The 16868-nt window shown below is 47.8% G+C and overlaps 1 protein-coding gene across 1 annotated transcript in view; it reads right to left on the reverse strand.

Moving 5' to 3' along the window:
• PASD1 (PAS domain containing repressor 1) overlaps positions 1-16868 on the reverse strand; it is a 267352-nt gene that overhangs the window by 195052 nt on the left and 55432 nt on the right. The window contains exon 2 of the mRNA XM_069205967.1: positions 13187-13243. Coding sequence (XP_069062068.1) covers positions 13187-13243 — 57 coding nt within the window. The remainder of the gene's footprint in view (positions 1-13186; positions 13244-16868) is intronic.

The raw sequence follows: 16868 nt of genomic DNA on the forward strand, positions 1-16868 counted from the left end.
TGATCTCATCCATCTATCAAGGCATAAATGGTGTTCTATGTTCTCTGTATCTCTTCATTTTCCCATACTCTTCCCTATTCCTCCTGTGTCTCTACATCCTTCATTGTGTACCTTTGATTACATCCACGTCTAACTGCTTTCCACCTTTACCTGCCCTCCCTATTCCCACCTGTATCTCTGGATTTCACCGTCTCTCTCTCCATTCTCCACAGATAGTTTCATTTTGCACTGTATCAACCTTCTCCCTCTCTATTTTGGTCATGCATCAGTCTAATCTCTTTCATTCTCCCTCCTTTTTCTCCCACTTTTTATCTCTACCTTACTTTCCCTCATTCCCCTATGTATCTTGTTACTTTACACCTTTGACTCTCCCCACTAACTCTTCCATCTCTAGTCTCTTTTTCTCAATATGCATTCTTCCATACAACTTTCCCTTTTTACCTCTGTAGGACTTTTTTGCTTATGCGGGGTCATCCCCAATCTTTTTTGCCTCCTGCCTCCTATTTTTTCTGACCTATTGATTTGGTTTTTGAACTCTAAGCACTTTACCACTGCTAACCAGTGATAAAGCGCATATGCTCTCTGTGTAAATTGTATTGTTGATTGGTTTATCCATGATGGGCATATTTGATTTACTAGTAAGTCCCTAGTAAAGTGCACTAGAGGTGCCAGGGCCTGTAAACCAAATACTACTAGAGGGCCTGCAGCACTGGTTGTGCCACCCATAAGTAGCTCTGTAAGCATGTCTCAGACCTGCCACTGCAGTTTCGGTGTGTGCATTTTTAACTGTAAATTCGACTTTGCAAGTGTACCCACTTGTCAGGCCTAAACCTTCCATTTTCTTTCATGTAAGGCATGCCTAAGGAAGGCCCTAGGTAGCGCCAAGGGCAGGGTGCAGTGTATGGTTAAGGTAGGACATATAGTAATGTGTTTTTATAAGTCCTGACAGTGAAATATTGCCAAATTCGTTTTTCACTGTTGCAAGGCCTGTCCCTCTCATAGGGTAACATGGGGGCTACCTTTAAATCTGATTAAAGTGTAGATTCCCTTTGGGAGCGGATGGATATATGGAGTTGGGGTCTCTGAGCTCACAATTTAAAAATACATCTTTTAGTAAAGTTGATTTTAAGACTCTGTGTTTGAAAATGCCACTTTTAGAAAGTGTGCATTTTCTTGCTTATACTATTTCTGTGACTCTGGCTGTTTGTGGATTCCCTGTCTGGGTCAGTTTGACAGTTGGGCTGGTTGCACCTCACACTAGAGAGTGACACAAAGGGAGCTGGGGTGTAGCCTGCATTTCCTGATGAGCCATCTGTGCTAGGAGGGAGGAGAGGAGTGGTCACTCACACCTGAAAGGGCTGTGCCTGCCCTCACACAATGCAGGCTTCAACCCCCTGGTGAGTGTCTGGGGCCTGGCCTGGCCAAGGCAGGATTTCACATTCAAAAGAGACTTTACTTTGAAGTAGGCCTACTTCAAAGGAGAAATTGGGTATAAGAAGGGCACCCAAAACCACAGACTTTAGAACACTTCTGAAAACAAGAGGAACCTCTGCCTGGAGAAGAGCTGAAGAGCTGAAGAAGAAGAGCTGCACTGCCTGTGGCTGTGCTTTGTGGAGCTATCCTGCAGTTGCTGCTTCTGCCAGAGTAAGAGGGCAAAGACTGGACTTTGTGTGCCTTCTATCTTGAGAAGAAATCTCAAAGGGCTTAATTTAGAGCTTGCCTCCTGTTGTTAGAAGTCTCAGGGACAGCAAAGACTTCTCTCTGCCAGCACCTGGAGTCTCTGGAGAGACTCCTACTCCGTCCTGTGGTGCCCATCCAGTTCCTAGGACCTTGAAAAGAGAAGCTGGCAGCCTAAGAGGAGGAAATCCACGCACAGAACGTCGTGCGGGGAAAAGATCGACGCAACTCCGATCTGCGGCTGAAGAAAGTGACGCGCCGCCGGCTCTGCGGCTGAAAATCGATCCTCACCGGAAACGAGACTGAAGAATCGACGCACGGAGCAGGAGAAACGACGCGCAGCATCACTGACGGAGGCTGGGAAATCGCAGCCCGTACTGCGTGGTTTTTGGATCATCGTGCGGCTGGATGTGCGACGCAAACACCACTGGGCGTGTAAAAATAACGGAAGGCCTGCCCGGACCTGAGAGTGCTGACCGGATCGACACACCGCTCTCCTGCAGGGAGAAGAAACTACACGCACAACCTGACGAAAGGAGAAACGACGCAAGCTCCTGCTCGTGAGTGGAATCGTCATATCGCAAGCCCTTTTGGATGCACACTTGCCCGTGCAGGGTTATTTTTGACACACCCAAGGTACATTCTCATGTTAACAGTGTTACTGTGTGTTTTAAACTACATAAAGACTCTTTTTGCTTTTTAATTGATAACTTGACTGGTGTATTGTGGATTTTTTTCGTTTTGGTCTTGCTTTGTTTAGATACATTTTTCTAAACCTGTGTTGTGTCATTTGTTTGTGATTTTATTAAGTTACTGTGTGTGTTGGTACAGACACTTTACACATAGCACTCTGAAGTTAAGCCTACTGCTCTGCCAAGCTACCAAGGGGGTAAGCAGGGGTCAGCTGAGGGTGATTCTCTTTTACCCTGACTAGAGTGAGGGTTCTTGTTTGAACAGGGGGTAACCTGACTGTCAACCAAAGACCCCATTTCTAACATTGGTGATCAGCAGTTGGGATTTGGACTTGTATTTGTACTTGACATACAGTGATTAAGTGTACACTACTGTTTTGAGTTCAGACCACAACGTGACCACATACTACTTGTCTTGTGATTCTGCTTTTTGTTCTCTGATGTCTTCCTGGAAATATTGCTAATATTTTTGGGCTCTGATTTTTGGTTGTGAAGCCTTTGCAGAATGGAGTCAATTTCTGGCACCTATTTATCTATAAAAAGTGGCAGCTTAGAGCATTCTGCATGGAAAGGGGACTGGCTGTGAACAAGAAATCCAGAAGGGAGGATCTTGAGTCAGTCCTGTTTCAGTATGAGTTGAAACGTTGTCAGGCAACACCACCACATGAGTCTGAGGAGAACTACTCTGAGTAGGAGGACTAGTCTGAGGAGGACGGCAGTGGCCCTGAGGAGGGAACAGAAAGAGATGATTGGCTCCTAGCTCAAATCCTGAGTATGGAAGAGTTAGAAGCAGAGCTTGAGAGGGCTGAGGAGAAGAGAGCCTTAGCTGTGGAAGAAGAAAGGATTGCAGCTCAAGAGCTGCGCTATAAAGAGCTGAAGCTGGAGGCCATGAGGGCTGAGTCCAGTTCAGATGGTGGCAGCAAAAATCTTGTATCCAGTACTGCTGAAGAAGTGCACATGCCCAGAGATGTGGTGCCCTACTTAAAGGATGGAGTTAACACACACCAGGAGGTTCAGGGGTATGAGGTAGCTCCAGTGATGCACAGGGTCCCTGAGGTGGATTGGGGAACTGGCATGGGGAGTGTAGGAGGCTGGACTGGCTTGTAGTGAGTACCAAGGAGTACTTGCACCTTGCACCTTGCACCAGGCCCAGTTATCCCTTATTAGTGTATAGGGTGTCTAGCAGCTTAGGCTGATAGATAATGGTAGCTTAGCAGAGCAGCTTAGGCTGAACTAGGAGACGTGTGAAGCTACTACAGTACCACCTAGTGTCATATGCACAATATCATAAGAAAACACAATACACAGTTATACTAAAAATAAAGGTACTTTATTTTTATGACAATATGCCAAAGTATCTTAGAGTGTACCCTCAGTGAGAGGATAGGAAATATACACAAGATATATATACACAATAGCAAAAATATGCAGTATAGTCTTAGAAAACAGTGCAAACAATGTATAGTTACAATAGGATGCAATGGGGAAACATAGGGATAGGGGCAACACAAACCATATACTCCAAAAGTGGAATGCGAATCACGAATGGACCCCAAACCTATGTGACCTTGTAGAGGGTCGCTGGGACTATTAGAAAATAGTGAGAGTTAGAAAAATAACCCTCCCCAAGACCCTGAAAAGTGAGTGCAAAGTGCACTAAAGTTCCCCTAAGGACAAAGTAGTCGTGTTAGAGGAATAATGCAGGAAAGACACAAACCAGCAATGCAACAACTGTGGATTTCCAATCTAGGGTACCTGTGGAACAAGGGGACCAAGTCCAAAAGTCACAAGCAAGTCGGAGATGGGCAGATGCCCAGGAAATGCCAGCTGCGGGTGCAAAGAAGCTTCGACTGGACAGAAGAAGCTGAGGTTTCTGCAGGAACAAAAAGGGCTAGAGACTTCCCCTTTGGGGGACGGATCCCTCTCGCCGTGGAGAGTCGTGCAGAAGTATTTTCCCGCTGAAAAAACGCCAACAAGCCTTGCTAGCTGCAAATCGTGCGTTTGGCGTTTTTGGACGCTGCTGGGGCCCAGGAGGGACCAGGAGGTCGCAAATTGGACCTGAAGAGAGAGGGGACGTCGAGCAAGACAAAGAGCCCTCACTAAAGCAGGTAGCACCCGGAGAAGTGCCAGAAACAGGCACTATGAGGATGCATGAAACGGTGCTCGCCGAAGTTGCACAAAGGAGTCCCACGTCGCCGGAGACCAACTTAGAAAGTCGTGCAATGCAGGTTAGAGTGCCGTGGACCCAGGCTTGGCTGTGCACAAAGGATTTCCGCCGGAAGTGCACAGGGGCCGGAGTAGCTGCAAAGTCGCGGTTCCCAGCAATGCAGCCCAGCGAGGTGAGGCAAGGACTTACCTCCACCAAACTTAGGCTGAAGAGTCACTGGACTGTGGGGGTCACTTGGACAGAGTCGCTGGATTCGGGGGACCTCGCTCGTCGTGCTGAGAGGAGACCCAAGGGACCGGTAATGCAGCTTTTTGGTGCCTGCGGTTGCAGGGGGAAGATTCCGTCGACCCACGGGAGATTTCTTCGGAGCTTCTGGTGCAGAGAGGAGGCAGGCTACCCCCACAGCATGCACAAGCAGGAAACCAGTCGAGAAGGCGGCAGGATCAGCGTTACAGAGTTGCAGTAGTCGTCTTTGCTACTATGTTGCAGGTTTGCAGGCTTCCAGCGCGGTCAGCAGTCGATTCCTTATCAGAAGGTGAAGAGGGAGATGCAGAGGAACTCGGATGAGCTCTTGCATTCGTTATCTAAAGTTTCCCCAGAGACAGAGACCCTAAATAGCCAGAAAAGAGGGTTTGGCTACTTAGGAGAGAGGATAGGCTACTAACACCTGAAGGAGCCTATCAGCAGGAGTCTCTGACGTCACCTGGTGGCACTGGCCACTCAGAGCAGTCCAGTGTGCCAGCAGCACCTCTGTTTCCAAGATGGCAGAGGTCTGGAGCACACTGGAGGAGCTCTGGACACCTCCCAGGGGAGGTGCAGGTCAGGGGAGTGGTCACTCCCCTTTCCTTTGTCCAGTTTCGCGCCAGAGCAGGGGCTAAGGGGTCCCTGAACCGGTGTAGACTGGCTTATGCAGAATTGGGCACATCTGTGCCCAACAAAGCATTTCCAGAGGCGGGGGGAGGCTACTCCTCCCCTGCCTTCACACCATTTTCCAAAGGGAGAGGGTGTCACACCCTCTCTCAGAGGAAGTTCTTTGTTCTGCCATCCTGGGCCAGGCCTGGCTGGACCCCAGGAGGGCAGATGCCTGTCTGAGGGGTTGGCAGCAGCAGCAGCTGCAGTGAAACCCCAGGAAGGGCAGTTTGGCAGTACCAGGGTCTGTGCTACAGACCACTGGGATCATGGGATTGTGCCAACTATGCCAGGATGGCATAGAGGGGGCAATTCCATGATCATAGACATGTTACATGGCCATATTCGGAGTTACCATTGTGAAGCTACATATAGGTAGTGACCTATATGTAGTGCACGCGTGTAATGGTGTCCCCGCACTCACAAAGTTCAGGGAATTGGCTCTGAACAATGTGGGGGCACCTTGGCTAGTGCCAGGGTGCCCTCACACTAAGTAACTTTGCACCTAACCTTTACCAGGTAAAGGTTAGACATATAGGTGACTTATAAGTTACTTAAGTGCAGTGTAAAATGGCTGTGAAATAACGTGGACGTTATTTCACTCAGGCTGCAGTGGCAGGCCTGTGTAAGAATTGTCAGAGCTCCCTATGGGTGGCAAAAGAAATGCTGCAGCCCATAGGGATCTCCTGGAACCCCAATACCCTGGGTACCTCAGTACCATATACTAGGGAATTATAAGGGTGTTCCAGTAAGCCAATGTAAATTGGTAAAAATGGTCACTAGCCTGTTAGTGACAATTTGAAAGTAATGAGAGAGCATAACCACTGAGGTTCTGGTTAGCAGAGCCTCAGTGAGACAGTTAGGCACCACACAGGGAACATATACATGCACACCTATGAGCACTGGGGCCCTGTGTGACAGGGTCCCAGTGACACATACATATAGGCCACAAACCTATGAGCACTGGGGTCCTGACCAGCAGGATCCCAGTGACCCATAACAAACATACTGAAAACATAGTGTTTTCACTATGAGCACTGAGGCCTGGCTATCAGGATCCCAGTGAGACAGTGAAAACAGTGACAAACACCCTGGCATACACTCACAAACAGGCCAAAGGTGGGGGTAACAAGGCTAGAAAGAGGCTACCTTCTCACAGGGAGTCATATTTCTACTGGTGGGAGGGACACTCTACTGACTCTAGGTGAGAGTGTCAGGGAGAGGGGTCCCCCCCAGGTAGAAGTCCTGGTTATGGAGTGTGAAGACATCCAAGAAGAGTGTGGGTTGAGTGTCAGGGACAGTCAGGTACTGTCTCACCAGTCTCAGGAGGGTGATGTGGGGTGCTTTTTCAAAGCAGAATCACTGGATGGTTGGGTGAAGGGTACTTTGGTTAATTCTTGTGAGGGGCTGAGTGATGTAATTGCTGGAGATAATATGTCTAGTCCTTATTTTCCAGAGCTACGCCAACACCAGGTGGAGTAGGAGTTCTCTGACCCCTGGGAACGTACACTGGAGGCAGACCTCTGGACGATTACCAGAGAGTCTGAAGAGGCATTTGGGGGTGCTCCTGAGAGGAGTGGTCTAGGTATTTCCCAACCAGGTGAGGTATGGAGGGATTGTAGTGACCCAGGTAGGTCCCAATGTAGTGGGAGGGGTGAGGGACCCCATGTCCAGTCTCAAAGGAGAGGGAATGGGTTGAGGCCCAAGGTGCCCAAGATCCGGTCCCAGGTCATGGAGGGTTCTATGAGGGAACACCAGGAGGGGAGCCTAGCCTGTACAATAGGGCCATCTGTTGAGGGAGACCCCACAGTGTCAGGAGAACTTGGGGGGGTGCGGCTGTAGCCAGCGTCCCACCAGTTCTGGTGTCTGGCTGTACCACTCCTAGTGAGGGGGTGCAGAAGTCCAGACAGAGGGTTGAGAGGGGGTTGTGGACCCCAGTGGAGAACCTGGAGGGTCAGGGATCAGCTCTGAGAGCAGAGTCCCCCAGGAATGACCTTGGTGAGACCATTTCGGGGTTGGGAGGAATTCAGACTCTGCCAGATGGGCAGGGGCCAGGAGACCTGTGCCAGCCAGACTCTTGTGTGGCCCTTGGGGATGGTGTGTCCCTTGAGGGGGGTAAGTGTGCCCCCCAGGAAGTCCTGGTGTGCCAGAGAATGGTTCAACTGCAGGGTGGTGACTCTGGGTTGGATGACCAGGTTCAGATGGTAAACTCTGACCTGGTGGGGGGTAGGTATGCCCCCAGGAAGTCCTGGGTTGCCAGGCGGTGGTCCAGTCTGTGGGTACAGACCCTGGACTGGAGGATCAGGTGCAGGGGGTAAACCCTGACCTGAAGGGGGGGCGGTTTGCCCAATCACCCCCCCGGGGTGATTTCAAGGGGTACTCTCCCTGAAGGGGGGGGGGTGCAGAACCCTGAGAGTAGGTGCAGGGGAGAGAGATAATCACCCCTGACCCCAGTGCAATCTAAGGGTACAGACCCTGTATTGGAAGGTTAGATTCAAGGTGTCCCCCCTGACCTGGAGGAAGGGGCTACTGCTAACAGTGCCCCTACCATGTTGTCTTCTGGGGGGCTACTCCTAGTTGGGGGGGGTGCAGGACCCAAGAAGGGAGGGCAGGGGGAGGGAAGCCTCACCCCTGACCCTGGTCCAACCTGAAGGTACAGACCCCACCAGGTTGGAGGACCAATTGCAGGTTAACATCTCTGCACTGATGGAAGAATTGTGCAGGACTGCTTCTACAAGCACCCTGACAATTTTGGTCTCTGGGGGTGCCGCTCCTGCAGGGAGAGTACAGAGCCCCAGAGGGGAGGACCAGTGTCAGGTTGTCATCCCTGGCTTGGTGGAAGGAAGAGTGGTCAAAGAGTGCCAGGCACCTGGGGCTACCGCCCCCCACCCTCTACAGTCACAGTGGTTGGGGAGGCCTGAGGTCGGGCTCTCATCCCTGACAGTTGTCAGGGGGTCACTGGGGCTTGCTGTCCTGGTGGACAGAGTCGCCCCTGGGAGTGGGACGAGAGTCACACCTGGGGGTAGAGTGGGCAACACCACTGTGTTGGCCCTGGTGGTACTATCTACACATTGGGATACATCTGTGAGCAACGTAAAGTTAGGTGCTGCACAGATGGTGTCAGCAGATGTGGAGAAGGGTTCCCCATGGGTTAGCTTAGTGGGCCCTGAGAGTATGGACAGAGGGATCCAACTGGAGTTAGGAAGGTGTAGAACTGGAACATGCCCCTGCTGTTGTGGGCCTGGGTTCCTGTTCTATCGTCCCAATCAGGGAAGTACATCAAGGTATTGATTGTTTTCCCCTGGCTTTAGGCTGGTATGGGGTCGTGTTGGACTTTTTTGCTTATGCAGGATCATCACCAATCTTTTTGCCTCCTGCCTCCTATTTTTTCTGACCTGTTGCTGTTGGTTTTTTAACTCTGAGCACTTTACCACTGCTAACCAGTGAAAAAGTGCATATGCTCTCTGTGTAAATTGTATTGTTGATTGGTTTATCCATGATTGGCATATTGGATTTACTAGTAAGTCCCTAGTAAAGTGCACTAGAGGTTCCAGGGCCTGTAAACCAAATACTACTAGTGGGCCTGCAGCACTGGTTGTGCCACCCACAGAAGTAGCTCTGCAATCATGTCTCAGACCTGCCACTGCAGTGTCTGTGTGTGCAGTTTTAATTGTCAATTCGACTTGGCAAGTGTACCCACTTGTCAGGCCTAAACCTTCCCTTTTCTTACACGTAAGGCACCCCTAATGTAGGCCCTAGGTAGCCCCAAGGGCAGGGTGCAGTGTATGGTTAAGGTAGGACATATAGTAATGTGTTTTATATATCCTGTGACAGTGAAATATTGCTAAATTCGTTTTTCACTTTTGCAAGGCCTGTCCCTCTCATAGGTTAACAAGGGGGTTAACTTTAAATCTGATTAAAGTGTAGATTCCCTTTGGGAGCAGATGGATATGTGGAGTTGGGGTCCCTGAGCTCACAATTTAAAAATACATCTTTTAGTAAAGTTGATTTTAGGATTGTGTTTTTGAAAATGCCACTTTTAGAAAGTGGGCATTTTCTTGCTTATACCATTTCTGTGACTCTGGCTGTTTGTGGATTCCCTGTCTGGGTCAGTTTGACAGTTAGGCTGGTTGCACCTCACACTAGACAGTGACACAAAGGGAGCTGGGGTGTAGTCTGCATTTCCTGGTTAGCCATCTGTGCTAGGAGGGAGGGGAGGAATGGTCACTCACACCTGAAAGGGCTGTGCCTGCCCTCACACAATGCAGTCTCCAACCCCCTGGTGAGTGTTTGGGGCCTTGTCTGTCCAAGGCAGGATTTCATATTCAAAAGAGACTTTACTGTGAAGTAGATCTACTTCAAAGGAGAAATTGGGTATAAGAAGGGCACCCAAAACCACAGACTTTAGAACACATCTGGTAACAAGAGGAACCTCTACCGGAGAAGAGCTGAAGAAATGAGGAAGAAGAGATGCCCTGCCTGTGACTGTGCTTTGTGGAGCTATCCTGCAGTTGCTGCTTCTGCCAGAGTAAGAGGGCAAAGACTGGACTTTGTGTGCCTTCCATCTTGAGAAGAAATCTCCAAATGGCTTGATTTAGAGCTTGCCTCCTGTTGTTAGAAGTCTCAGGGACAGCAAAGACTTCTCTCTGCCAGCACCTGGAGTCTCTGGAGAGACTCCTACTCTGCCCCGTGGTGACCATCCAGGCCCTGGGACCCTGAAAAGAGAAGCTGGCAGCCTAAGAGGAGGAAATCCACGCACAGAACGCGTGCGGGGAAAAGATCGATGCAACTCCGATCTGCGGCTGAAGAAACGGCGCACAGGCGGCTCTGCGGCTGAAAATCGTCGCTCGCAGGAAATGCGACCAAAGAATCGATGCACGGACCGAAAGAAATGACGCGCAGCATCGCTGACGGAGGCTGGGAGATCGCAACCCGCACTGCGTGGTTTTTGGATCATCGTGCGGCTGGATTTCCGACGCAAACAACGCTGGGCGTTTAAAGACAACGCACGGCCTGCCCGGACCCGATTGTGCTGACCGGATCGACTCATCGCTCTCCTGCAGAGGGAAGAAACGACTCACCCGACCCGACGAAAGGAGAAATGACGCAAGGTCCCGCTCGTGAGTGGAATCGACGCATCGCAAGCCCTTTTTGACTCACACTCACCTGTGCGGGGTTATTTTTGACGCACCCAAGGTACATTTTCACGCTAACAGTGTTAGTGTGTGTTTTAAGCTACATAAAGACTCTTTTTGCTTTTTAATTGATAACTTGACTGGTGTATTGTGGATTTTTGTCATTTTGGTCTTGTTTTATTTAGATAAATATTTCCTATTTTTCTAAATCTGTGTTGTGTCATTTTGTAGTGATTTCATTAAGTTACTGTGTGTGTCGGTACAAATACTTTACACCTAGCACTCTGAAGTTAAGCCTACTGCTCTGCCAAGGTACCAAGGGGGTAAGCAGGGGTTAGCTGAGGGTGATTCTCTTTTACTCTGACTAGAGTGAAGGTCCTTGCTTGAAAAGGGGGTAACCTGGCTGTCAACCAAAGACCCCATTTCTAACAACCTCCTTCCGGTATCTATAGTATCTATGCTCTTTCTCCCCTATTAACACTGTGTTCTCTTTCTATTCTGTTTGTCTCCATTTACTTCCCACTCCATTTTCTCCTACATCTCAGTACTCCACTTTCTCTCCCATCTCCATTTTGCTCCCCTACACTTTACATTCTCCCCTGCATATCTCAGCCATTCTATTTTTGTTGTTATCGGCATCCTTGTATTTTCTATCTCCCACATGTCTCTCCTCCCAACCATCACAATGACCTCTCCTCTGTCTCTCCCTTCTTTCCTTTATCTCTCCACTACTTACATTCTCTCTCAACTCTCCCTTAGATTTCCCCATTCTCCCCATGCATTTTTCTATTTGTCCCTGCATCACTCTATTTACACCTGTAGCCCTCCACCCTTCCTTGTATGTTTCCTCCTTCGTGACATCGTCCAACTCTTTCATTGCCTATCTACTCCACCTTTATCACTCCATTCTCTCAGTTACCTCTTTTTACTACCCTCTATCTGATGAAGCTTTCATTCTTTCTTTCTCCATTCTCTCTTTAAATACTAGTGTGACGGGTACCCTCTTCGCCCCTAACCACTCTCCCTCATAATGTAAAAAAGAGCCAGCAAAGAAGCAAGGACTATAAAACATAAATCTGTAGCAGTGGTCTTTTAAGGAGACTGCAGCTGGTGCAGGGCAGCCTGGGCATCCTCAACCCTCTTGGTCCCAATGCCACTGCACTGACTGCACTATTATTAGCCATGATGTCCATTAGAGGGTGGATTGAGAGAACACTGGCTGCTGCCATATTTTGAACACAAGTACAGTAAATGAATATGACACTTCCTCCACTAGTATCTTGGGCCCTGTGCTTTGTGGCTTGGCTGGGGTTGAATACTCCTGTGGTCCTTCCTGGGCTACTGTGTGTGCTCACATAGCCTCTGTGAGTAGACCCTTGTGCAGGACTTTTGAGGACAGGCTGGAAGTACACCAGCTATTGACCACATTGATAACTCAACTACAGTTTTTTAATACAGTCACGTTGGACCCAAATAAACCCAAAATACCAAAATGTTGAGGTGTATACTGTGATGTTAAAACAAGAAATAAATAAGTGAATGAACTCAAAAATGTATAACGTACACATTCTTACCTTATGGTGTTTTTCAATCGCAGTACTGATTTATATCTGAAAGTATATGTACCAATTGTTTGATATTATTGGATTTCAGATAAGGACCTTGGGCCACATACAGTAGCCAAACTGTAGTAAACTGCCTTGCAGCACAATTGTCAAGTTGAATGAGCTTGTTCACTAATAGAGGCATGGGGCCATACGCATTAAGCATTTTTGCAGTCACAAACAGCCGGATTTGCAAAATCAGGCTGTTTGCGACAGCAAAAATGCTTTTCCTGATCTACAAACATCGCTGTTTGGTGTACAAATCGCTATTTGAATGTGGCATATCTAGTGCGTCTTTTCCAAATATCGATTTTTAGTGTTAAGTATCAATGTTTAGCGACCAAAATGTGGTCGCAAAACCTTGATATTTTACCACCAACTCAAAGTATGTGGAAATGCATTCACAGATGCAAAAGGATCTCCATGTTGTGAATGTTAGAAAAATAATTGTTAAGAGCACTGCCAGCTTTAAAAAAAAATTAAGCAAAACATTTCATTTTTTTGTTGAAAGCATTGCCTTTTCCTTTAAGGAAAACAGTTTGCGTTTCAACAGCAAAAAAAACCTTTATTCAAAAGAATCACAGACATGGCGGTCTGCTGACCTCAGCAGGCTACCATCCCTGTGAAGGAAGGCATTCCAAATAGGTTTTACACTACAACCTACCTCATTAATATTCATGGGGTACGTCTCTTTGCGACATGCTACAACTTACTAGGAATCGGAAGTTTGAAACAAAAAGCTTCGTACATAAGGGATAGTGATTTCCAATAGAGATTCGCTTAAAATCGCTTTTCTAATCTTTGCACATCAGGCCCTTTGTCTCTGATCATCTATGTTCTCTTTTCCTCTTTATTTATATGTCCTACTGCATTTCTTCTTTTACTACACAACAATATGTTCTCATAATGCTAAACATGATCCTCACTATTTGAATTTGTAAAGTATAAATATTTAATGTATTAATATTGACTTAGTCGGTGCACATAGCCCATAAAACATACCGCTTTGCCTTGTCCCTGTCATCTTCATCCATCAGCTCGTTTGCAAAGCACAGGGAACTGAAAGTAAAACAGAAAATACATATATATTTTAGTCTCAGTTCTGGGGCTTAGATTAAAGACACACATGATTCTTCAGCCAGCAAGCACTGCAATGAATCTATGTCTCAGCACATTTTACATTCTGTGCATGGTGCACTCATACCTGTCCATACTGCAGTAGCTGCAGTGGCGTAGCAAAACTGGAGGGGGCCCCTCTGCAAAGAACATGGAGGGGGGTCTCCTCTGGACTCACTAGGCCATGTGCTGTGCTGAGGGGGCCCCTGGAGCTCGCTCCCACCACCCCCCTGCACCGAGGAGGCTGCGGGGGCCTTTGTTACGCCATTGAGTAGCTGACGTGCATACATGTAGCAGAAGCATGACAGGGCTCCCCACAGGACAAGCTGTCAAGAACCAAGAAGGGCCTTGTTTTGCATTAGAACGAAGAAGGGCCTCCGCGCTGAGACCCCTCCTAACCCCGTGTGCGGCCTTTGTATGATTAGAGGGGCGAATGTTCCCTGCAGGCATTGGTAGCATGTAGCTGCACTTTTTACTGTTAGAACTTTAAAACTGTTAATAACAGCAACAATAAAAGCACCACTGCGACTGCAACTCACAATAATAATCTTAGCATGAATACAACTATGCAACAGAGCCCAACACTGCTGCTACAACCAAGGTTAACCCCTTAGCTGCTGGGCCTTTTCCCCCCCAGTGCTGAGCCCTTTTTTGGCTATTTGGGGTAGTTCGCGCTTAGGGCTTCATAACTTTTTGTCCACATAAGCTAACCACGCCGAATTTGCGTCCTTTTTTTCCAACATCCTAGGGATTCTAATGGTACCCAGAGTTTGTGGTTTACCCTGGAGGAGACCAAGAAAATAGCCAAAATACAGTGAAAATTTTGTTTTTTCCAAAAAAATGGGAAAAAAGGGCTGCCGAAGAAGGCTTGTGGTTTTTTCCCTGAAAATGCCATCAACCAAGGGTTTCTGGTGCTGAAATCACTATCTTCCCACCTTTCAGGAACGGGCAGACTTGAATCAGAAAACCGAATTTTTCAACACAAATTTGGCATTTTACTGGGACATACTCCATTTCTACTATATTTGGTGCTTTCAGCCTCCTTCCAGTTAGTGACAGGAATGGGTGTGAAACCAATGCTGGATCCTGGACAGCTAAACATTTCTGAAAAGTAGACAAAATTCTGAATTCAGCAAGGGGTCATTTGTGTAGATCCTACAAGGTTTTCCTACAGAAAATAACAGCTGAAATAAAAAAATATTGAAAGTGAGCTGAAAACAACAGCCATTTTTCTTTATGTTTTACTCTGTAACTTTTTCCTGCGATGTCAGATTTCTGAAAGCAATATACCGTTTTGTCTGCTGGACTCTTCTGGTTGCGGGGATATAAAGGGCTTGTAGGTTCATCAAGAACCCTAGGTACCCAGAGCCAATAAATAAGCTGCACCCTGCAGTTGGTTTTCATTCTATACTGGGTATACAGCAATTCATTTGCTGAAATATGAAGAGTGAAAAAGAGGTATCAAGAAAACCTTTGCATTTCCAAAATGGGATCAAGATAAGGTTTTGAGGAGCAGTGGTTATTTGCACATCGCTGAATTCCGAGGTGCCCATACTAGCATGTGAATTGCAGGGCATTTCTCAAATAGACGTCTTTTTTACACACTCTCTTATATTTGGAAGGAAAAAATGTAGAGAAAGATAAGGGGCAATAACACTTGTTTTGCTATTCTGTGTTCCCCCAAGTCTCCCGATAAAAATGATACCTTACTTGTGTGGGTAGGCCTAGTGCCCGCGACAGGAAATGCCCCAAAACACAACATGGACACATCCTATTTTTTTTATAGAAAACACAGCTGTTTTTTCCAAAGTGCCTACCTGTAGATTTTGGCCTCTAGCTCAGCCGGCACATAGGGAAACCTACCAAACCTGTGCATTTCTGAAAACTAGAGACCTAGGGGAATCCAAGGAGGGGTGACTTGCGCGGCTCGGACCAGGTTCTGTTACCCAGAATCCTTTGCAAACCTCAAAAAGTGGCTAAAAAAACAAGTTTTCCTCAGATTTCGGTGACAGAAAGTTCTGGAATCTGAGAGGAGCCACAAATTTCCTTCCACCCGGCGTTCCCCCAAGTCTCCCGATAAAAATGATACCTCACTTGTGTGGGTAGGCCTAGCGCCCGCGACAGGAAACGCCCCAAAGCGCAACGTGGACACATCAAAATTTTTGGAAGAAAACAGAGGTGTTTTTTGAGAAGTGCCTACCTGTAGATTTTGGCCTCTAGCTCAGCCGGCACCTAGGGAAACCTACCAAACCTGTGCATTTCTGAAAACTAGAGACCTAGGGCAATCCAAGGAGGGGTGACTCGCGGGGCTCGGACCAGGTTCTGTTACCCAGAATCCTTTGCAAACCTCAAAAAGTGGCTAAAAAAACAAGTTTTCCTCACATTTCGGTGACAGAAAGTTCTGGAATCTGAGAGGAGCCACAAATTTCCTTCCACCCGGCGTTCCCCCAAGTCTCCCGATAAAAATGATACCTCACTTGTGTGGGTAGGCCTAGCGCCCGCGACAGGAAACGCCCCAAAGCGCAACGTGGACACATCAAAATTTTTGGAAGAAAACAGAGGTGTTTTTTGAGAAGTGCCTACCTGTAGATTTTGGCCTCTAGCTCAGCCGGCACCTAGGGAAACCTACCAAACCTGTGCATTTCTGAAAACTAGAGACCTAGGGCAATCCAAGGAGGGGTGACTCGCGGGGCTCGGACCAGGTTCTGTTACCCAGAATCCTTTGCAAACCTCAAAAAGTGGCTAAAAAAACAAGTTTTCCTCACATTTCGGTGACAGAAAGTTCTGGAATCTGAGAGGAGCCACAAATTTCCTTCCACCCGGCGTTCCCCCAAGTCTCCCGATAAAAATGATACCTCACTTGTGTGGGTAGGCCTAGCGCCCGCGACAGGAAACGCCCCAAAGCGCAACGTGGACACATCAAAATTTTGGGAAGAAAACAGAGGTGTTTTTTGAGAAGTGCCTACCTGTAGATTTTGGCCTGTAGCTCAGCCGGCACCTAGGGAAACCTACCAAACCTGTGCATTTCTGAAAACTAGAGACCTAGGGCAATCCAAGGAGGGGTGACTCGCGGGGCTCGGACCAGGTTCTGTTACCCAGAATCCTTTGCAAACCTCAAAAAGTGGCTAAAAAAACAAGTTTTCCTCAGATTTCGGTGACAGAAAGTTCTGGAATCTGAGAGGAGCCACAAATTTCCTTCCACCTGGCGTTCCCCCAAGTCTCCCGATAAAAATGATACCTCACTTGTGTGGGTAGGCCTAGCGCCCGCGACAGGAAACGCCCCAAAGCGCAACGTGGACACATCAAAATTTTTGGAAGAAAACAGAGGTGTTTTTTGAGAAGTGCCTACCTGTAGATTTTGGCCTCTAGCTCAGCCGGCACCTAGGGAAACCTACCAAACCTGTGCATTTCTGAAAACTAGAGACCTAGGGCAATACAAGGAGGGGTGACTCGCGGGGCTCGGACCAGGTTCTGTTACCCACAATCCTTTGCAAACCTCAAAAAGTGGCTAAAAAAACAAGTTTTCCTCACATTTCGGTGACAGAAAGTTCTGGAATCTGAGAGGAGC

This window comes from Pleurodeles waltl, chromosome 2_1 (genome assembly GCF_031143425.1).
Source record: "Pleurodeles waltl isolate 20211129_DDA chromosome 2_1, aPleWal1.hap1.20221129, whole genome shotgun sequence".
Lineage (NCBI taxonomy): Eukaryota > Metazoa > Chordata > Amphibia > Caudata > Salamandridae > Pleurodeles > Pleurodeles waltl.